The following is a 20,766-nucleotide window of genomic DNA, read 5'->3' on the forward strand; positions in this document are numbered from 1 at the left end:
ATGGGCACCAACGAACCAGGTCAGCAGGGACGCGCAGGGAGAGACCGGGGAGCCGCGAGCTGGAGGCGCCCTAGCAATGAGGCAGCCGTGGCGAAAAGGGACGCTGCCAGCACACACGGGGCACTGCTCGCTCCCGGCAAGCAGGGCAGGGCTAGCGTCAGGAAAGCCGCTGGCCCTGGCCTCACCGGCCACAGCTGCTGCCCGGGGGCACGGCTGTCTCTCTGGCACAGTGCAAAGCCCGTGAGCACCCAGGGCACTGCGGGGCAGCTGCGTGCAGGAGGGCACAGGTTTGGCTGGGCATCGCGGTCTGGTGCCCAGCAAGGTCTGACCTGCGTGTAGGTGTCTTGGATGCTGTAGTCCACCAGCACCATGACCAGGATGGCGATGGGCACCCCGAAGTCCCCAATGAGCCGTCGGATCTGCAGGAAGAGCAGCGTCAGCCTGGCCCCAGCCTGGCTCATCCCTGCCTCCCTGAGCTGACCGAGTCCCCAAATTGCCACCCCACGCACCCGTCCGGGGAAGAATCGGCTGTTCTTGAACTTGCGCAGGAAGAAGGCAATGAAGAAGGTGCCGGCCATGAGCACCAGTGAAAGCAGCGCTGTGTTCGGTTGCCCTGTCACCTTGGGCACGGTTCGGCGCCATGTGCTGTTGCCCGAGGCCACACTCATGTTCCTCGTCATTGTGGCCTCCCCGTCTGTGGCGTTTGCCTTCATGCACCCGTGCAGCGGGTGCTCCTGGAAGATCTGCCGAGAGCACAATGCTCAGCCTGGCCCTGCTGCCATTCCTTCAGATGCCCCATGGACACCAGCCCACTCTGCCACAGCTCACCTTGGCCAGCTTGGAGAAGGTCTCATAGATGAAGATGAGGGAGATGAGGAAGGCAAAGATCTCCTGGGTGAAGCGGGACACGAAGCGCACTAGGAAGCTGCCCTCAAAGGCCACCATGACCAGCACAATGAGGATGAGCCAGAAGCCAATCCAGACACGCCCCACCAGGTACTCCAGCTCATTGGAGGTGCAGAACTGCCAGTGCCACGCAGACAGACAGACGGACGGACGGAGAGGCAGACAGATGGGCAGGTATCAGCAGGAGGGGCAGGGCCAGGGCCAAGCCCTGGGCAGCAGGGCAGGGAGAGCATCCAGGACACGGCCCCTGCTGCTCGTGCCCCCAGTACCAGCTCTGTGCAGCCGCTGGGGCAGGAGTGGGTTGCCCTGCTCTCACCGTGAAGAAGGCCTCCTCGAAGACGAGCAGGGGCCCCGAGAAGCCAATGACGAGCAGGGGCTGGGCCCCCAGCAGGCAGAAGAGGACACCCTGCAGCGACGTGGAGATGATCAGCTCAGACACCCCGATCAGGTCCTGCGTCTTCTCCCCTGCGGGCAGCAGAGACTCAGGACAGGCAGGCAGGACAGGGCCCTTCCTGCCCTGCGTGGCTGCTGAGTGCCTCAGCCACGACCATGGTCACGGCCACGACCACGACCACGACCACGGCCCAGAGGCCCCTACCTGCCTCCCTCATGCGCAGAGCAGTGCGCGCAGCTCTGCTCGGCAGTGCAGCTCCCCCAGCCTGCAGTGCTCCCAGGCCCTGTGTGCAGTGCACCACGCAAGCCCCGCAGCAGCCCCCCAGGCCCTGCCCTGCTTCAGCACCCCCAACGCACTGTCCTGCTGCAGCCCCCCACGCACTGCCCTGATCCAGTCCTCCCAGCCCTGTCTTGCTCCAGCCCCCCAATGCACAGCCCCACCACAGCCCCCCATGCACTGCCCCACTTCAGCCCTCCCAGACTCTTCCCTGCCCCGCCCCGCTCCAGCCCTTTGGCCCTGCCTCGCCCCAGCCCCTCCAGGCCCTGACCTGCTGCAGCCCCCCCGGCCCTGCCCCACTGCAGCCCCCCAGCCCAGCCCCACTCCGCACCAGCCTGCCCTGTGCCGTGTGCCCCCACACTCACCCAGCAGCCCCCCGAAGGTGATGGCAGGCGACAGCGCGGCGAAGTAGATGAAGATGACGGCTGCGATGCACTGGGGGTTCAGTGCGTCCCGGAAGTCGCTCAGGTAGTGGGGGTACCGCCGCCGCACGTCCCGGATGAGCCCCCCGAAGGGCCGGCCTGTGCGTCGCAGCGGGTCGTCCTCCTCCTCGCCCTCGCCCTCCACCACCTTCAGCTTCAGCAGCGCTGCGCCCCACGGACAGACGGGCCATGAGCGCCGGCCGCCCGGCGCGGGGCCCCAGCCCTGCCCCGCTCCCGGCCCCGTGCCGGCACCTTTCTCCTCCGGCGACTTGGGCTCCAGCAGCAGCCGCCGCTCCTGCTCCTCGCGCTTCTTGAGCATCTCACGCTGGAAGTGGGCGACGCTGCGCAGCAGCTCCTCGCCCTGCACCTCGGAGGGCGGCAGCACCACGCTGCAGTCCAGGAACTCGTTGATGGCGTTGAGGAGGTCGTGGCGGTCATCAGCCAGGTACGCGGCTTCATGGAATTGCTGGACGAGGACAGCGGGTTGGAGCACCCGGCCCAGGCGCCCTGGCCTCGGGGACCTCCACAGACTGCCACCACCACTGCCCGGGCATGGGACATGGCCCCAGGACCCTCCACCCTCCATGGACTGCTGCCACCACTACCCGGGCTGGGGATGTGGCCCTGGGACCCTCCACCCTCCATGGACTGCCACCACCGCTGTCTGGGCAGGAGATGTGGCCCCAGGACCCTGCACCCTCCATGGACTGCCACCACCACCGCCTGGGCAGGGAACGTGGCCCTCCACCCTCCACAGACTGCCCATTGGCCGGGCAGGTGACGTGGCCCCATCACCTCACATGGTGAGTTGTGGGGACACAGCCTGGTTGAGGATGTAGCTGAGACATGGCTCCACGGAGACTCACTTCCCCCCGGGCTGGCCATGGGGCCTCAGCCCAGGCAGGGAACGAGGCTGGGACACTTCCCCATGGGATGTGGCTCCATCCGGGTCTGAGACGTGCAGCTCACCTTGTCAGACATCAGGGTGGAGATGGAGCGCCCAATCTCGTGGTAGTCCATGTGGGTGCTGCTGGGCCCCAGGAGCACAAAGAGGAACCGCACAGGGACAGGCACCTCCAGCACTGCGTCCAGCTCCACGGCCTCCTGCAGCCGCACGAAGGCCATGGTGGGCTGGTCCAGGAACTCCACACAGCCTGCAGGGCACAGTTGGTTACCATGAGTAGGTCAGCGCAGGCACAGGTCACTGTAGACACCCACACCGGCCGCACGTTGCCCCCTCCGTACCCACAAGCACCACCGTGGCCTCCGCATTGTCTGGGATCTTCTCCAGCAGCTTCAGCTCATGCTTGGACTTGGAGCGAGTGATGCCGGCAGGAGGTGTGGGGGTCAGGACCTCCCTCTATGGGGACAGAATGATGCAGTGACAGTGTATGGTGAAGCCGTGGGACTGGGAGCAGCAGCAGGATGGGGAGGAGGGCACAGGGAGTGGGATGGGGAAGCCTTGGGTGGGGACAGAGCTGCAGCGTGGAAGACCCTGCTCACCTCTCGCTCCACGTCAACCCGTGTGTCATGCTCCACAGCGTGGCCGGCAATGAGGGGCTCAGTGACAGCTGGCTCGCTGCCCTCTGCCACGTGGTTGGTGCTGTGGTGGTGCGTGAGCAGCGAGCCCAGGCTGCCGGCCGAGATGTTGCGCGGGAAGAAGTCCTTCTCATCGCTCGGGTGGCTGTGGGACAAACCCCGAGAACCATCCTTGGTGGTCCATCAGCTCTGTGCACCCCAGGGGCTCCCTGAGCCTGGCCAGCTCCTGGGAGAGCAACTAAAGTCGGGAGCTGACATGGGCAGCTCAGCCGGCATGCTGGACACTGCGGGGCTCGGGGACACTACCATCCCCTTGGTGGCTGCAGAGAGGGATGCAGGTCCCTGCCCCTGCGAGCACAGCTCACCTGTGCTTGAGCAGCAGCGCCCGCAGCACATTGGCACGGTCCTCTGCCCGGATCTGGTCCGTGATGACCATCTGCTCCACCACCTGGTGAGCCACCCCCGGCAGCGTCTTCTGGTCCAGGTCGAGGAGCACGGCTCCTGGGGTAAGGGAGAGGGGGCTGAGGCGAGCGGGGCCCTGGGCCGCCCCAGCCCTGGCCCCCCAGTGCCCCAGCACCACACAGCATGCCATCCCAGCGGCAGCCCTGCCTTCCTACCATGGGACAGGGTCTTGCGTAGCTCCAGGAGGCTGCGAAAGGACAGCGAGGCCACGTGCGGCTTGCCCCAGCGGTCTGTCTCTTCCTCCACATCCTCCTCAAACTTGATCCAGCGAGCTGTCTCCTTCCACTGCAGCTCCTGGTTCTTGTCCACCACCAGCTCGTTCAGCTCTACGAAGACCTGCCAGGCACAGCAGGGTGAGTGCAGGGGGCAGCAGAGAGGCCCCATGAAGGACCATGGGGTCCGCACGCAGGCAGTCCCATCCTTCACAGGGCACCTGACGAGATGCTTCACCCAGCTGGTCCCCATGGGAGCTGGTCCCCATGCTGAGCTAGATGCCCATGCGCCCAGGGCCCCATGCATGGCTCTGCCCACAGCACCAGGACGCCCATGCCCAGGGCTCCCACTCCACGTGTGCCATCCCCCAGCACACCGCCTGTGCCTGCAGGGCATGCAAGACCCCACACCTCGTGGGGCTGCCGGTCCTGCTTCCTGTGCCGTGTGCTCGGCTCCTTGTGGTCCTTGCTGACGTGCACTACTTGGGCCTTGGCGCTCTTTCGGACCAGGTGCCGGCGCACCCCAGGCACGTCCTCAAAGCGGTGACCTGCCGGAGACATGGGAGGATGCTGACGGCGACGGCTGGATGGTGGGCACAGGAGGCTGGCCACAGAGGCTGGCCACAGCCTCTGCAGTGGTAGCCCCGCACACTGAGTCCTCCACATGCTGCAGTGCTGGGGATGCCCCAAGCCCTGGCATCTGGCAGACTTCAGGAACTCCTCCCTGATGGCAGCCAGCTGCGAATGCCCCTGGGGATGCTCAGAGTAGACGGGGCAGAGCTGGAGAAGTACAAGGACCATCATGGGCCTGGAGAACCCCGAGGAGCAGGGTGGGGGGACTGATGGGGGGACTGACAGGGGTCTGCCCACTTGCAAGGCCTGCAGCAGTGGAGGGGCTCGCCTGCTCCCTGCTTCACCAGCACCAGAACTGGGACCAACGGCCACGCGAGTGGGAGCCAGGCCCAAAGCAGACAGAAGTGGGCCTTCACACCACATGTGGTCACCTGCAACCCCCCTTGCCAAAGGGCATTGTGGACGCCTATCATCTACGGGCACTCAAGGGGAGACACGTGGGCAGAGCTCCACAGGGAACTGTTGCATGCAAAAGCGCCGCCCGCGGCTCAGGAAATCCCTGAGCTGCAAATTAACAGAGGCTGGAGAGCACTCAGGGGAGACATCATCGCTGCCCCAGGCAGCAGCGCCTGGCGGCCAGCCACAGCCGGGTGCCAGCCTGGCCCGCTCCTGCCTGCCTCGACGCGGCGCCCTGGGTGGGCTGGAGAGCAAGGGCCCGGCTGGGGCCCCGGGTGTCCCCAGCCTCCCGGCAGCACACGTGGGCCCTGCGCACTGCTGGCCCTGCTGCCTCGCAGAGACAGCTCCCAGGCCCCACAGCCCCTGCCCACACCGCCCAGGGCGGGCGAGACGCGCTCACTCTTCATGTAGTCCAAGTCGGCCGAGGCCAGGGTCTGGGCCTCCGACTCGTCCGTGGGCATCTTCTGGTACTGCGCCTGCTCCGCGCCTGTCATGCTGCCGATCCGCCGCCTCTCGTGCAGGTTGTAGCTGCGGTGCCCCGGCTGCGACTTGGGCACCGGGCGCCCGGGGGAGCCGGCCTCGTCGGTGGCCGGCCCCTCCGCGGGACGCCCCTCCTCGACGTCGGGGCTGCAACGCAGCCAGCGCGTCAGGGCTGCGGCCCCACCGCGGGGCCGCCGGCCTCCCCGTCCCTCGGAAGCCAGCCGAGCTGCCGCCCAAGCCCCGTGTGAGCTCTGGCCCCTGCCCTGCCTCACCTGGCTCCCTCCGCTTCCCTGGGGGACATGGACCTGCAGGACTCCGCGGGGGAGCCCGGCACTGCGGCGGGGGCTGCCGGCTCCTCTGCCCGCCGGTCGGGGACCTCATCCTCCTGCAAGAAGAACTGAGACACGGGGCATGAAGAAACCCACCGCTGCGGAGTCCCGGCCTCCCTCGCGCCTCCCTGCCCACCGCCCCGTGGCCACCACCAGCTCCAGCTCCTCCTCAACCCGCCTGGCACCCGCCGGTGCACACCCAACGCCCGGGAGCACCGCCGGAGCGCGGCGGCCCGGCTCTGCCCCGGCACCCGCGCAGCACCCAGAGCCAGCTGCACCTGCACCGCCTCCGAGGGGCCGCCCTGCAGGAGCTCCTCTGCTGACCGCTCCGTCTCAGTGTCACACGCCTCATCCTCATCCTCTTCGGCCTCCTCAATGGTGGGTGTCTCGCCGGGGGCGGATGCCCGGTGCCGCTTCTTCTTGCCCTTCTTCTGTACCCCCTTCTTGCGGCGGGTGTCAGGGGGCAGGTGGGTGGAGAGCGGGTGGTGGATGTGGTGGGACGACTGGCGGTGATCTGGAGGGGACACAGCCAGGCATTGGCCTGGTGCCGCCCACCCCCAGGGCCCTGCCCGGTGCTGGCAGCCAGCCTCCACTCACACTCGAAGTCCTCCTCGCTGTAGCTGCGGCCAGCCTCCTCCGCGTTGCGAGGGTAGGAGTCGCACAGGATCTCCTCGAAGCGCTCCACGCCCAGAGCCTTGTTCAGGTCCTTCTCCTCCTCCTCCCCAAACTTGGGCGAGCCGGGGCCCAGGGCATCCTGCTCGGGCTGCGGGACAGGATGGGGCTGAGCGGGCACTGGGCACCGCCGCTGCCCGGGGGGCCTCATGCCCTCTTCACTGCTGCACTCTGCAATGCCTGCACCAGCATGCCCCAGACCACGCACCCCTGGGCTGTGCACCTTCTGCATCATGCTCCCAGTGCACCCCACATCTGGCAGGTGGCTGTCCCCGGTGTCGTGCTCCCCCTGTGCACCCCAGACCTGGCACCTCACTGTCCCCGGTGCTGTGGTCCCCTGGCAAACCCCAGACCTGGCACCCCACTGTCCCTGGTGCTGTGCTCCCTGCAGCACCCCAGACCTGATACCCCAGTGCTGTGCCCCCCTGGCACACCCCGGACCTGTCACCCTCATGCTGTGCCCTCCTGGTGCACCCTGAGTCTGTCACCCTGGCATCCCCAGTGCTGTGCACCTCAGTCCTGTCACTTGGCAGTCCCCGGTGCCATGCCCTCCTGGTGCACCCCAATCCTGAAACCCTGCTGTCCCTGGTGCTGTGCACCCCAGTGCACCCCAGCCCTGTCAGCTCGCTGTCCGCAGTGCCGTGCACCCAGGGCACCCCAGCCCTGTCAGCTCACTGCCCACGGTGCCGTGCACCCAGGGCATCCCGGTCCTGTCACCCCACTGTGCCCAGCGCCGTGCACCCCAGTGCACCGCAGCCCTGTCATCCCACTGTCCGCAGTGCCGTGCACCCAGGGCATCCCAGTCCTGTCACCCCACTGTGCCCAGCGCCGTGCACCCCAGTGCACCCCAGCCCTGTCAGCTCACTGCCCACGGTGCCGTGCACCTGGGGCACCCCGGTCCTGTCATCCCACTGTCCGCAGTGCCGTGCACCCAGGGCACCCCGGTCCTGTCACCCCACTGTCCCCAGCGCCGTGCACCCCAGTGCACCCCAGCTCTGTCAGCTCACTGCCCACGGCGCCGTGCACCCCGGTGCCATCGCTGCCGCGCCCCGCTGCACCGGGGCCGTGGGGGTCGCCCGGGCCGCGGGTGCGGGGCCCCGCGCGGGCCGGTCCTACCTGAGTCATGGCGGAGCCCGAGCCGCTGCCGGGGCCGGAGCCGCTGCCGGAGCCGGAGCCGCTGCCGGAGCCGGAGCCGCTGCCGCCTTTGCAGCGCTTTATCCGGGCGGCGCGGCGCGGCGCGGCCGGGAAGGTCACGGCGGCGGCGGCGGCTCCTTCCCCCGCGCTCGCCAAATATTGACGGAGCCGCCGGGCGCGCCCGCCTCAAGGTGACAGCGGCTCGCAGAGGGCACCGGGCTGCGCCGGCAGCATCCCCGGCCTGCGCCGCCGCCGCCGGAGCGGTCGGGCTGCGCGGACCCCCCCGCTGCGCACGCCCCCCACCCCCGCCGCTGTGCGCAGCTCTGCCCCGTGCACGAATCCCCCCAGCGGGCACGGCCCTGCCCGGCGGGCACGGCCCCCCGGTATGCATGGCACCCCCCGGTATCCACGGCCCCCCCGGTGTGCATGGATCCCCGACATCCAGGGTCCCCCCCGGCATCCACGGCCCCCTCGGTGTGCATGGATCCCCCCGGTGTCCCCCCCTCACCGCTGTGCGCAGTACTGTCCAGTGTGCACAGCTCCCCCCATGCACAGCCCCCGATGTGGGTATGCACGGCCCCCCCGCTGTGCACAGCACTCCCCCCCACTAACACACAGTGCCCCAGTGTGCACTGCCACATCCCCCTCCCCCAAGACATGCTGCTCCCCCCAGCAATGCATTGACTGGATCCGCTGCGCTGTCATCACTGAGGGCAACACTGCCAGCTCGCCCCAGCACTGCACAGCCCCCCCTGCCCCCCCAGCACTGCCCAGCTCCCCCTGCCCCCCCCAGCACTGCACAGCCCCCTCTGCCCCCCCAGCACTGCCCAGCTCCCCCTGCCCCCCCAGCACTGCACAGCCCCCCCTGCCCCCCCAGCACTGCCCAGCTCCCCCTGCCCCCCCAGCACTGCACAGCCCCCTCTGCCCCCCCAGCACTGCCCAGCTCCCCCTGCCCCCCCCAGCACTGCACAGCCCCCCGTGCCCCCCCAGCACTGCCCAGCTCCCCCTGCCCCCTTGGCACTGCACAGCCCCCCGCTCCAGCAGTGCCAGGACCCTGCTAGAGGCTGCGTGTCCAACACTCCCCTCTGCAGCAGCGCCAGCCCCCCCCCGCCCCCCCCAACGCGAGAGAGCAGCCGTCCCTGCCTGGGTGACCCGGGATAACCCTGGGATGGCCCAGGACAAGGCAGTTTGCAGCCCCCCAGGACAGGGGCACGGGGCTGTGCAAGACCGGCGGGGCCAGGCGGGAGTGAGATGACTACCCCCACTCTCAGCGGGGGGCTGGGCTGGGGCTGTGCACTGGGGCGGACCCAGGTGCCCCCCATGCCCCCCATGCCTGGCACAGGGGCCTGGGGGCAGCCCCCCTCAGGGGTCACCAGCTGCCCCGGGGCACATGCCTGCCCCCCGCCCTGCGATGCTCGCCCCCCCGAGCCCCCAGCCCCTTCCCACCTGGGGTTGGTGCCTGGGCCCCACAGCCCCGCGCTGTTCTCCCGCACCCACCACCCCGCGTGGCGCCGGGGCCCCGCATCTGCCGGCTGCAGCCTGGCGCCGTGCTGCGGCCTCGCGCGGGGGGCGTGCGGGGGGTGCGCGCGGCCCCACCTGCCCGCCTGGCCCGGGGGTCCGCAGGCACCACGCAGGGGCCCGGCCGGCCCCGCAGTGCCGCCGCCGCTTACCCGGCAGCGCAGGAGGAACTCCATGAAGGACGAGGAAGGGGCCGGGTGGGAGCGCCTGTGCGGCCGGTCCCATCCCCGGTCACGTGCCCCGCAGTGGGGCACGGCCCTATGGCAGCGGGCGGCCGGGCGTCGCGCCGCGTCGCGCGAAGGCTTAATCATTAACCGCACGGTGCGACACCGGCGCCGGGCACACGGGGAGCCGGCAGCGTCGCCAGGGCGGGTGCCCGCTGCGCCGCTCACACCAGCAGCGCCCTTCCCTCGAGGGCACCAAGGCACAGCCCTGCCCCACAGCGGTGCAATCAGGCTGGAGTACTGCAGCCCTGCCCCATGGCCATGCAAGGGGGCTGGAATACTGCAGCTCTGCCCCATGGCTGTGCAAGGGGGCTGGAGTACTGCAGCCCTGCCCCACAGCGGTGCAATCAGGCTGGAGTACTGCAGCCCTGCCCCATGGCTGTGCAAGGGGGCTGGAGTACTGCAGCCCTGCCCCACAGCAGTGCAATCAGGCTGGAGTACTGCAGCCCTGCCCCACGGCTGTGCAAGGGGGCTGGAATACTGCAGCCCTGCCCCACGGCTGTGCAAGGGGGCTGGAATACTGCAGCTCTGCCCCATGGCCATGCAAGGGGGCCGGAGTACTGCAGCCCTGCCCCATGGCTGTGCAATGGGGCTGGAGTACTGCAGCCCTGCCCCACGGCTGTGCAAGGGGGCTGGAATACTGCAGCTCTGCCCCATGGCCATGCAATGGGGCTGGAGTACTGCAGCCCTGCCCCACAGCGGTGCAATCAGGCTGGAGTACTGCAGCCCTGCCCCACGGCTGTGCAAGGGGGCTGGAATACTGCAGCTCTGCCCCATGGCCATGCAAGGGGGCTGGAATACTGCAGCTCTGCCCCATGGCTGTGCAATGGGGCTGGAGCCCCCCAGCCCTGCCCCCCAGCCGTGCAGCCCCACGGCAGCGCTCTGGCCCTGCATGCCCACGCCAGGCAGGGCACGTCGTGGGGCGGCCATGGGGCAGACCCCGCCGGCTGCATGGCCGGGCCCCGGGGGCCGCGACACCGGCGCGGAGGCACTTACGCTCTCGAAGGCCGAGGAGACGATGTGGTGGATCTCGGAGGACACCTGCTCGTGGCTCATGGTGCGGCGGCGGGGCCGGGCGCGGGGCGCCCGCTTAGCCCTTCTCCTTCTCGCGGGGACTCAGGGGCCGGCGTCGGGGCCGCATAACCTGGGAGGGGAGCAGAGGGCTGAGGCGCCCAGCGGCCCCCGAGCGAAGCGCAGCCCGCAGGAGCCGCGCCGTGGGCGGACAGCGGGCCGGCGCGGGGCCGCCCGCGGCAGGCAGCAGAGGAGCGGCCGGTGCGCCTGGCCCAGCTCCGGCGCCGTTTGCCTCGGCTGCGGGCCCCCGTGGGAGCACAGCATCCACGGCCACCCCTCAGCCCTGCACCCAGCCCAGCCCCATCCCACCCCCCAGCTGTGCCCACACTTGCCCTGTGCCGGTCCCCAGCACCCGGCCGCCGCCACCGCCGCCCTGGATTTATCGTCTCCGGAGGGGCCCCACGTGACGGGGGCCAGTGCGTGACTGCGCCTTGCGCGGGTTACTCACCCGGCCCGTCACCAGCTGCCCCCGCCGCCCCGGCCCCAGCCCGGGGCACTAGCGGCTCCGGGGCAGCCCCCAGCCTGGGCTCCCGGCAGGGCTGGGCTGAGGCACCAGCAGGGGCTCGGCAGCCGGGGTCCCGCTCACCCTGCGCCCCGCAGGGCTCCCGGCTGTGCCCGGCCCTGGCTCCGGGTCGCGGAGGACCAGCTCCTCCCGGCAGGGCGGAAGCTGCTAGCCATGAGCCGCTGTTTCCACGGCCAGGGGTTTTCCAGAGGCTGGGTGCAGCAGGGAGCTCCGGGAATGGCTCAGCGCCAGCACCGCTGCCCCTGGGCCAGCTCGGGGCTCAGCACCAGCGGCATGGCACGGCACGGCCAGGCACTGTGCACACAGGGCCGGTGCCTGCACGCTGCCCCCGGCCAGCGCACAAGGGCACGTCCTGCCTGCCGGCACCGTGGCCAGCGTGGAGCCTCCCACCGCGACAGGGAACCAGCTGGCGGTGCCGCAGGAGCTGGGTGGCCGCACGTGCCCAGGCCTACAGATCCCCAGCGGGAGCGAGGCAGAGCCTGCAGCACCAGCACCCGCTCGCTGCCGGGGGCCCGCACGCGAGGCGACGCTGCCTGGCGCCCGCCAGCCCCGGGGCGTCCCACGGCCAGCCCAGCAGCGGTCCTGCCGCCCCGTGCACCCACGCGCACTGCTGCCACAGCTGAGGACGGTACCTTCGGCACATGCGAGGCCGTGGCCGGCACGGCGCTCCCTCGCAGCAAGCTGCTCGGCTCGGCTCTGCCCGGCTCCAGCTGCTCCCTAATCCCTGCGCCCCGGCCGGGGCCGGAGCCAGAACTTCCACATTCCAGCAGAGCGAGCGCGGATCAGCCGACCCGTGGCGCCGCTCTCCCGGGGCGCCCGCCAAGCCGCAGCCCGCGGCTGCCACTCCCCCGCACTGCCCCGCCGGCCGGGCGCAGGCGCGCGACAGCGCGGGCCGGGACGGACGGGGAGCCCCAGCCCGCGCCCGCTCCGCAGCCTCATCCCGCCGCGTTCCGGCCAGCCCCACGCACCGCGTGCCGAGCCGAGCCAAGCGAGTCCAAGGCACTGCGTGCCAAGCCGAGCCGAGCCAGTCCCAGGCACTGCGTGCTCAGCTGAGCCCCATGCGCCAGGATGGTCCTAGGCACCGCGTGCCGAGCTGGGTCGAGCCGGATCCAGGCACCACGCGCCGAGCCGGGTTGAGTCAGTACTGGGCACTGCATGCCAAGCTGAGCTGAGCCAGTCCCAGGCACCACGTGCTGAGCTGAGCTGAGCCAGTCCTGGGCACTGCATGCCAAGCCGGGCCCCATGCGCCAAGATGGTCCTAGGCACCGCGTGCCGAGCTGGGTCGAGCCAGACCCAGGCACCACACACTGAGCCAAGCTGAGCCAGTCCCAGGCACCGCGTGCCGAGCTGGGCTGAGCCAGTCCTGGGCACTGCATGCCAAGTTGAGCTGAGCCAGTCCCACGCACCGCGTGCTGAGCTGGGCTGAGCCAGTCCCAGGCACCGCATGCCGAGTTGAGCTGAGTAGGTCCCTGGCACCACGTGGTGAGCCGAGTTGAGCCAGTCTCTGGCACCGCGTGCCAAGCCAAACCAGTCCTAGGGCACCACGTGCCGAGCTGAGCTGGCTGGCCATGGCCATGGGCCACCCGCCCGCCCAGCGCAGCGTGCAGCAGTCGCAGGAGCTGCAGCAGCAGAACTGGGAGGGACGAGCTGGCAGCTCGGGTCCCCTCACCACCCCGACCAGCCGGGTCCCTTGCAGCTCCGGCAGGGACCTGGGGAGGCGCGGAGGGTCCTGTCCCAGCACAGAGCATCCCTGGGCCGTCGAAGCCCAGCACACGGACTCCGCACCACGGGCGAGATGCTCCCGAGAGCAGCGAGGACCAGCACATGGGGCTGGAGGCATCGGGGAGTGGGGAGAAACGGGCAGGGCAGAGCCTTCCTGCTGCCCAGCCGGCTGTGGGGCCACGACGGCAGCAGTCTGCTCGCAGGCCGGAGGATGGGTGGGCGCTTACCGCTCCCCGGCCCTAAGCAGCTCTGTGCGGTTAATCCTGGCCGCAGCCTGCAGGGATTAGAGCCTCGTAAACACATTTGGGATTGTTCTGCAGGCAAGCAGAGGTGGGAAACGGCCCCGAGCCGCGTTCTCACGGGCAGCAGGTCCCGGGGAGCCTGGGGCCACGCGCAGAGTCGGCCCTGCACACCAGGGCCAGGCCAGCGGCGAGTGCCCATCGCCCAGAGGGGCTCCGCACCCAGCCCCGTGCCGCCAGCCCCTCTGCCCAGCTCCGCGCCCCCAGCGCCGTGGGGAGGGCCAAGCTCCGCCAGCAGCCTGGCTCCACTGGGGGTTCACAGTGCCTGGAGCCCCCCGCCTGACACGGCTGGAAAGGGTGAAGTGCAGGCGGGCGCCGCGCACTTCTGCTTTCCGTGCAGGCGGCTGAGTCACTGCCAAGGACGGCTGGTCCCGGAAAGGGAGCCCACAAGCCAGGCCCGAGCCAGGCGCGTCCCGCCTGCAGCAGCCCGGCGCTGCCTCGCTCTGGGCTGGCACGACTCCTCCCCGCAGCTCCCGCGCCCCCGGGAGCCTCCCTCGGGGATGGGAGGAAGTTTGAGTAACTGATCTGGATAAGCTGGGACGATTAGCAGCTTCCCAGCGCAGGGCTGCCCCGCTGCAGCTCTGCCTGCACTGGCCCCACACCGCTGCAGCCCAGGAATGTGCCGCTGGCACCTGCACAGCTCTGGGCATCCGCATTTCTCGCAGATGAGCAAGGAGCGAACCACAACAGCATCCCGATGGAGAACCTGCTGGGGACTGCAGGCACCGGGCTGCCCTCCCTCCAGAGCCACAGCGAGGGACGGGGCCAGCTGGGAGGGCACGGCTGCTCTTGGGGCCAGAGCCCCATGCCCGCACCACCCCAACAGCGCGAGCTGCGCCGGACACCTCCGGCACCGCCGGATCCCGCTGGGCGCCCACCCTGCCCCGCTCGCCCCCTGCGGCCGTGGCCACTCCCCGGGCGCGAGCCCTGCTCCGGGCCTGGGGCTCCCGCCGCGGCACGCCGGGCGGCCGGGCCAGCCGGTGGGACAGGCTCGCCGCGCGGCCCGTGCACCTTTTCCCAGGCTTTTACGGCAGCACAATGGGCCCTTGTTTGGAGGGAACAATCCAGCTCAGATAAGCAGGGCAGGTCTGCAGATATGGAGATAGGGCTGCCAACACCGCTCCGCTCCATTAATTACTGGCTGGCTCCGATTTGTGCCTGTGCGTGAGCCGGCTCGGCTGCTCCCGCCCCAGCGGGCGCTGCAGTCGCATTCCAGGGACTAGCCCCAGCCTGCCGGCGCGATCCCGCCTAAGACGATTACGGGGCACCGCGGCGCGGCCGGCCAGCACCGCACCCGGCACGCCACGGAGCCGGGAGCCGGCCGCGGTGTCCCCGGGGAGGTGCTCCCCGAGGGGCCGCTCTGCCCGCGGCCTGGCCGCCGGGAGGGACCCGTGGCTGTGGCGCCAGCTGGGAGGGCGGCAGCGCGGGTCCGGCTGCCGCCTTGAGCAAGGCCAGGAAGTGAGGAAACGCCTGCGGGTTGCCTCAGGTGCGCACGGCGAGTCTGCAAGGAGAGGCAGTGCCAGCGCCAGCTCCACTCCGGGGGAGTCCCCATCCATGGCACACGACCCTGCCAGAGGCTCTGCAAACAGGAGGCAGTGCCCAGGGTAGCCGGCGGCTGGGGGGGCAGAGCTGCCCCTCCTGCATCGATGCTGCGAGGGCAGAGGCCCCTGGGGGGGCGGGGGGCTCCCGGCTCCCCTGCCGCACTTTGCCCCGCGCCCGCCACCGGCAGCTCCGGCCCTGCACGGCCCAGCCGCGCGCAGGCGGCAGCACCAGGGAGCCGATCCCCAAGCGGAGGCTCGGAGCGACGCCCACTCCGCCCCTCCGCGAGGGGCTGCAGCCGAGCGCGGGCGCCGCGGCAGCCGAGCACCCTCCGGCGCTGCTCCTCCGCCCCCGCCCTGCCTCCCCGCGCTCTGCGCCGCACCGGCACGCCGCCGCGTCTGCGTGCCCCGCTCACAGCCCCGGCATTTTTGTGGGGTTCAGGGACAACAGAATCATGACGACAGGACGACAGCGAGCCCTGACACACGACCCGCCGGCCTCGCTGCAGCTTACGCGCGACAGGGGCCGATGCAGATGGGGATGGAGAACTCGCCAGGCCCCATGCTGGTTCCCCCCTAGAAACTGCACCCACTTCCAGGCCAGATTTTTTTTGGGCGGGGGGCACCCCTCTCTGCCAGGACTCCCCAAACCCTGCCCAGGGCAGCAAGTCTGCCCCCAACCCCTCGGCCTCCGCCAGAGGAGCTCGCCGCACAAAAAGCCTCTGGCTATGCTGCCCGTTTCCCAAAGCAGACCCCTGCCTTGCAGTGCCCAGATCCGAGTCGCGAGGACACCGGGATGGGGTGCCGCAGGCTCTGCTCAGCCGTGATGCTCGTGGTGCCAGTCTGGGCGCTCATGGGGCTGCGTCCCCAGCACCCTGCGCCTGCTCGGAGACGGGGCTCCCTGGGAATTGGCTCAGGGCTGTGACCCACTGCACTCGGGCCCAGCTCCTGCATGGGGACCAAAAGAAGCAGCTACGCTGGGCTCTGTGCCCAGGGACGGCAAGCTCGGCACAGGCCAGGGGCCGGCAGCAGGAGCGTGCCAGGCCTGCGCCGCTGCAGCACTGTGCCCGGGCCAGCCTCCGAGCAGGGCAGCTGCGGGCGCAGGGCCCCGGGGCACAGCCACAGCACCGTCACCCGGTGGGGCCTGCTCCCCTTGCTGCCACGAGCACCACCTGCAAACGCTGCCCAGCCCTGCGCCGGCGAGGAGCCTCGCTCACCCTGCACACGACGGCGCGTGCCCTGTCACGGCCGGCGCCGGCTGCCGCCCCTCCGCCACCGCCGGCTCGCTGGCTCCCATCCACACGGAGCCGGAGCAGGGTCTGCGTTCTCCCCTGGTGCCACAGGCTGCCACCGAAGCAGGGACTGCCCAGGGCCCGCAGCGTCTGCCACGACGGGCTCCCAGCCGGCACGGAGCAGCACCGAGGCTGCAGCACGGGAGCCGCAGAGCCGGCGGCCCCAGAAGAGCCGCGCCGCACGCGGCCCTGCCAGGCACAGGGCCCGCGGCCGCGAGGAGGCAGACGAGCGGGACACCGAAGGCTCGTCGCGGCCCGCTCGCGGCCCTTTCGCAACGAGCCCGGAAGGAAACGCCACCCGCGCTGGGCTGGCGCCGCGGCGGGGGCCGGCTGCCTGCAGGGGCCGGCGGGGACGCGGGCGCCCACGCTGGGCGGCAGGGAGAGCGGGGCCACGGCACCGCACCTGGGCGCCGCGCGGCCTCCACGTCCGCAGCCCCCGCCCCCTTGGCCCGCTTCAGCAGGAGGAAGAGGAGGAATTTGGCTGGAGCGGCGCTAATCCCCAGGGCTGCTCCTCATCCAGGACATTCCTCAGGGGCTCTAATGTTCCAGGTGCAGGAGCCAAGAGGAGCCGGCCCGGGCAGGACGGGCCCCCAGCAGCCAGCGCGGCGGCGGCGGCCAGCCCGCACCCTCTCTGCCCCGTGGCAGCGCCGGGGGCCGCCCCGGAGCCCCACCGGTGCTCCCAGCAGCCCGCACAGCCTCCCCGCTGCCGAGGTGGCCCCAGCGCTGCGCCGGTCCCGCTCACTGCTCCGCTCAGCTGCGGCTACCGCAGACAGAGCGGGGCCGTGGCGCCGGCCGCCGGCCCAGCAGCACTGCAGCTCGCACGCCAGCAAAGATTTTCTAGACGCTGCAACTTTGGAAGCTGCCACCAAAAATATCCTCCACCCCCGGCTTTGTGACCTCAAAACAGCTGGATCCGGGGGCTGAACCACGGCAGCCACTCTGCGCGCACGCCCACGCCGCCGCGGCCCGGGCACCGGCGCGAGGGGGCCTGGCCGGGCTGCGCTCGGCTGCGGGGGACGGCTACTGCAGAGCCACGGCTGGACGGATCCTGCCAGGCAATTCGTTCCCTGCGAACAGGCTCCCACTGCGCTGCGCACCGCTGCCTGCCAGCTCTGCCGTCACTCTGCCACGGCACCCCGGTCACGGCGCCCGCGGGCCCCTGAACCGCGCCCCGGCCCCAGCGCCCCGGCCGGGGAAGCTGCAGAGCGGGGACCATCCCCGCTGCAGCCTGCCCAGCGGTGCCTCTGCAGCCCGCGGAGGTGCCTGGGCCCTGGGGAAGCTCCCACCACTTCGCTCACCTTGGTTACAGCAGCTGTTCCCTGCCCAGGTCCCGGCCGGGGCAGGAGCAGGCAGCGCTGCCACCTCCCGCTGACTCATTGCTCCCGGAGCCGTGGGGCTGCCCCGGGACACGCATCGGCACCAGCACCTCGCTGCCCAGCCCCGCATGGCCCCGGCAGGCTGCGCAGCTGCACGCTCGCCCCTGAGGGGTGGGGGTGCTGCCTCGGACCCTGGCAGGGGGCAGCTCTGCCCCTCCACTCACCCCATAGCACGGCGATCCTGCAGCGCTGCAGCTCCAGCTGCGCAGCCCTTGCTCCCGCAGAGGCTGCCGGGTGCCTGTCCGGGCTGCGGGCACCTTCCCAGAAAGGGGAGTCGGGCCGCGGCCGGAGGCGACGCGGGGCCTGGGCCCCCCCAGCTTGCAGCGCCCCGTCCCCGCGGGCTTGGTCCGAGCAGGGCCGCAGCAGCGCTGTCAGCTCCCTGCCCGGCTGCGGCTCCAAGCTGCGAGCGCACGGCTGACGCTGGGAGCTTTTATACTGGTGTGAAAGAAAAAAAGCAGCAGCCGCGAGACTCTTTGTTTCGGCAAGTCTGTAACAGGCCACTTTATCCAAACAAATCTCAGAGTGCCAAGTCCCAGTAACTGTTACTTAGGCAGCCACACCTCTGCGCGTAGCTCACGCAGCGGCAAGGCTCCTGCTGGGCACAGGGGCCAGCGAGAGGCGAGCGCCGGCCGGCGCCACGAGCTGGCTGCCTGCACAAGGGGCCCGCGCCGCCTCTGCCAAGGGAGCGGCCGGCCGGGGACACGCAGGGGCGGCTGAGGAGGAAACCCCGGCCCGCAGCCGCGCAAAAGCACGCGAAGCGCTCAGCAACCGCGTGGGAGCAGGCAAGTGCGGGGAGGGTCCTGGGCACCGGCGACCCTGCGCAGGTCCCACGCTCACGGCTGCAGGACTGGTGAACCCCGGCGGCCGCAGTCCGGGGGGAGCCTGCTCTTCCCCCGCCGGCCGCGGTGCCCCGCGGCGGGCTCCAGCGCCGAGCAGTCGGGCAGCGCGCCTGGCTCCTGCGGCGATCTGCTCCCCTCTAATGACAGGGCTGTGTCCCAGGGCCCCACGGGGGCTGCGCTGGGGCCGCAGCCAGGCTCATTATCCCCACGGCTCGGCCTGGGAATCCTGGCTGGGACGCGGCTCCCAGGGTCCCCTCCCTTCCGCTGGCCGGCACCGGCCCTGGGGATGGCCGGACCTGGCACCCGCACCCTGACACAGGGCCATCACGCAGGGTCTGGGTCGCCAGCCCGCCCCAGACTGGCCCTGCGGATGCGACAGCCTCCCCCGTCCCTTCTCCGCACGGGATGGGACAGCGGACGTGGCCCCCTTCGCCACAGCAGCAGGCAGCAGGCGCAGGAGGCTCCGTCCCTTCTCCCTGCCCTGGCCCGGGATCCACACGCCCGGTGCAGCATCAGCGCTCGGCACCCCGGGGCAGCGAGCCACGCGCCGCACCGACGGCCAGGAGAGGAGCTGCTGCCTCCGCTCGGGGCCACGCACGGACTCCGGGACGCGGCCTTGGCCAGACGCTGCCGCCGCTCCCCGTGGGGGGCAGCCGGTCCCCGGCAGCGTCTCCACCAGCTCCCAGGGAGCTCGTCGGCCTGCGTTTCGCTGCACTCGTCCGTGCACTGCGGAGACCACATTAGCCATCCACGCAACAACCCGCACCGACACGGGGGGCTCGGAAACCCACCCCATGCCACGCTTGGAACAGCGTCCCTCGGGACGACAGCCAGGGAGCACGTGGTGGGGCGGGAGCTGTCAGTCACAGGCAGGAGGGCAACGCGCAGCGGAGAGAACAGGACGGGGCGTTTTGACGCCTCCCTGCTCAAAACGTGCCTCCAGCAGCATGCGGCTCCCCTCATGCACTGACATCCTGCCTGCCGCGGGGGGCTGGAGCGCCCCTCTGCCCGGGAGCCCCCACAGAGCCAGCCCTGACCTTGCTCTCCCTTTGCCCCCACAGCAAACAGGAGGGAGGCCCAGCTCCCGCTGGCAGGAGCGGCCGCACACCTACTGGAGCTGCCCCACGGCGCGGCAGGGAGCGGCACGGCCCCTCCGCCACCAAAGAGCCGCCCGTGGGGAGGCTACCGGCTGCCGGGAGGGTCGTTAGGGCGATGAAATCCCCACACTCGTGGCAGCCACTTGAAGTGGTGCAGCGACCCTGAAGAGCATGCGAGCGGGGCTGGGCGCCCTGCCGCCTGATGGGCACAGGGCTAATCACCCTGACAGGCGCCGGGACCCTGCCGGCCGACCTGGCGGCAAGGGGGTACCCGCCCATGCGGGAGCACGGACCCCCCACAGCCCGGGCGCCGGACAGGGCTCTCCCCACCTCCAAGTGACCGCTGCGGTCCACCTGGAGGAGTCCTGCTCTGGCACCAGAGCAGAGACCAAAACAGGGCCTGTCGGTGGGAAAGACGCGGGCAGCTGGGTCCTTCCCACGTCGCGGTGCCGCTGACAGTCCGAGGGCCATGCCAAGCAGCCTGGGAGGAGGCACCGGCGCAGCAGAGCGATCGCCACCAGGAGCCGGCTGCTTCGCACCTGGCCGCCGTGGTCGCGCAGCACTTGCTGTGGGAGCAGCGTCGGAGGCAGCGGGAACCCGAATCGGCGCGTTAACGAGAGGGCGTAATTGGGCTGGCCCCACGCCCAGCGTTGCTCAAGCCTGGCGGCATTGCGCACGGGGCAGCGCACCGGCGCGGGGCACCGCAGCCCCCCGGCACGGCTGCCGCGGCCCCCCGCAGCCGCCCCCCGCGCGGAGAGCTGCGGCGTGGGGGGCGCACAGAGTCGAGGGGGCAGAGCGGCGGGGGGAGCAGAACTGAGGCACAGCGCGGGGGGGGGGCGCAAGAGCCGGGGGGGCAGCGCAGCCGGGGGGGCACAGAGCCGGGGGGGGCACAGAGCCGGGGGTGTCGGCTCCGCCGGGGGGGGGCACAGAGCCGGGGGTGTCGGCTCCGCCGGGGGGCGCCGGCCGCGGGGGTCCCGCCGCGGCGCCGCCCCGCGCTCTCACCTGTGCGCGGCTCCCGGCGGGGCTCAGGCGCGGCGAGCGGAGCCCGTCGAGCTGCCTCGGGCCGTGTCGCGGGCCCCGAAAACCACGGGCGCGGCCAGGGCCCCGCTGCCGCCGCGGGCAGCTCTCCGCCTTTCCGCCTCCGCTCCGGAGCCCGCGCTCGCCCGCGGCCGGGGAGCCGAGCCGAGCCGAGCCGCGCGGTGCGGGGCGGCCGCGGCGGGATGCGAGGCCACTTCCCCCCGCCGCTCCGCGCAGAGCCCCGCCGGCCTGCGGGGGCGGCGCCGGGCGGGGCGGCGCGGCACCGGCGGCCGCCGCCCCTGGCCCGGCCCCGCCCGCCGCCCCCGGAGCCGGAGCCGGGCGGGACCCGCCGCACCCCGGCCCGGCCGGCCCCAGCGGCGCCACAGCCGGGCCCC

The 20,766-nt window shown here is 71.3% G+C and overlaps 1 protein-coding gene across 5 annotated transcripts in view; it reads right to left on the bottom strand.

Moving 5' to 3' along the window:
• Positions 1-20,506, bottom strand: part of SLC4A2 (solute carrier family 4 member 2) — a 23,169-nt gene extending 2,663 nt beyond the window's left edge. Inside the window, exons 1-18 of one of the 5 annotated variants that reach the window (XM_062568607.1) lie at positions 20,357-20,506; positions 10,594-10,741; positions 6,647-6,812; positions 6,328-6,563; positions 5,993-6,117; positions 5,641-5,867; positions 4,623-4,759; positions 4,155-4,335; positions 3,903-4,038; positions 3,502-3,682; positions 3,244-3,358; positions 2,968-3,152; positions 2,251-2,464; positions 1,942-2,163; positions 1,223-1,371; positions 829-1,023; positions 510-743; positions 330-419 (exon numbers count right to left, since the gene is read on the bottom strand). In XM_062568607.1, the coding sequence (XP_062424591.1) occupies positions 330-419; positions 510-743; positions 829-1,023; positions 1,223-1,371; positions 1,942-2,163; positions 2,251-2,464; positions 2,968-3,152; positions 3,244-3,358; positions 3,502-3,682; positions 3,903-4,038; positions 4,155-4,335; positions 4,623-4,759; positions 5,641-5,867; positions 5,993-6,117; positions 6,328-6,563; positions 6,647-6,812; positions 10,594-10,653 (2,853 nt within the window). In that variant the 5' untranslated portion in view covers positions 10,654-10,741; positions 20,357-20,506. Of the gene's footprint in view, positions 1-329; positions 420-509; positions 744-828; positions 1,024-1,222; positions 1,372-1,941; positions 2,465-2,967; positions 3,153-3,243; positions 3,359-3,501; positions 3,683-3,902; positions 4,039-4,154; positions 4,336-4,622; positions 4,760-5,640; positions 5,868-5,992; positions 6,118-6,327; positions 6,564-6,646; positions 6,813-7,837; positions 7,972-10,593; positions 10,742-11,823; positions 11,873-17,582; positions 17,656-20,356 lie in introns of those variants that run through there. The other 4 variants (XM_062568603.1, XM_062568604.1, XM_062568605.1 and 1 more) reach the window with 4 other exon arrangements.
• Positions 20,507-20,766: the final 260 nt, after the last annotated feature.

Source organism: Rhea pennata, chromosome 2, assembly GCF_028389875.1.
Source record: "Rhea pennata isolate bPtePen1 chromosome 2, bPtePen1.pri, whole genome shotgun sequence".
Lineage (NCBI taxonomy): Eukaryota > Metazoa > Chordata > Aves > Rheiformes > Rheidae > Rhea > Rhea pennata.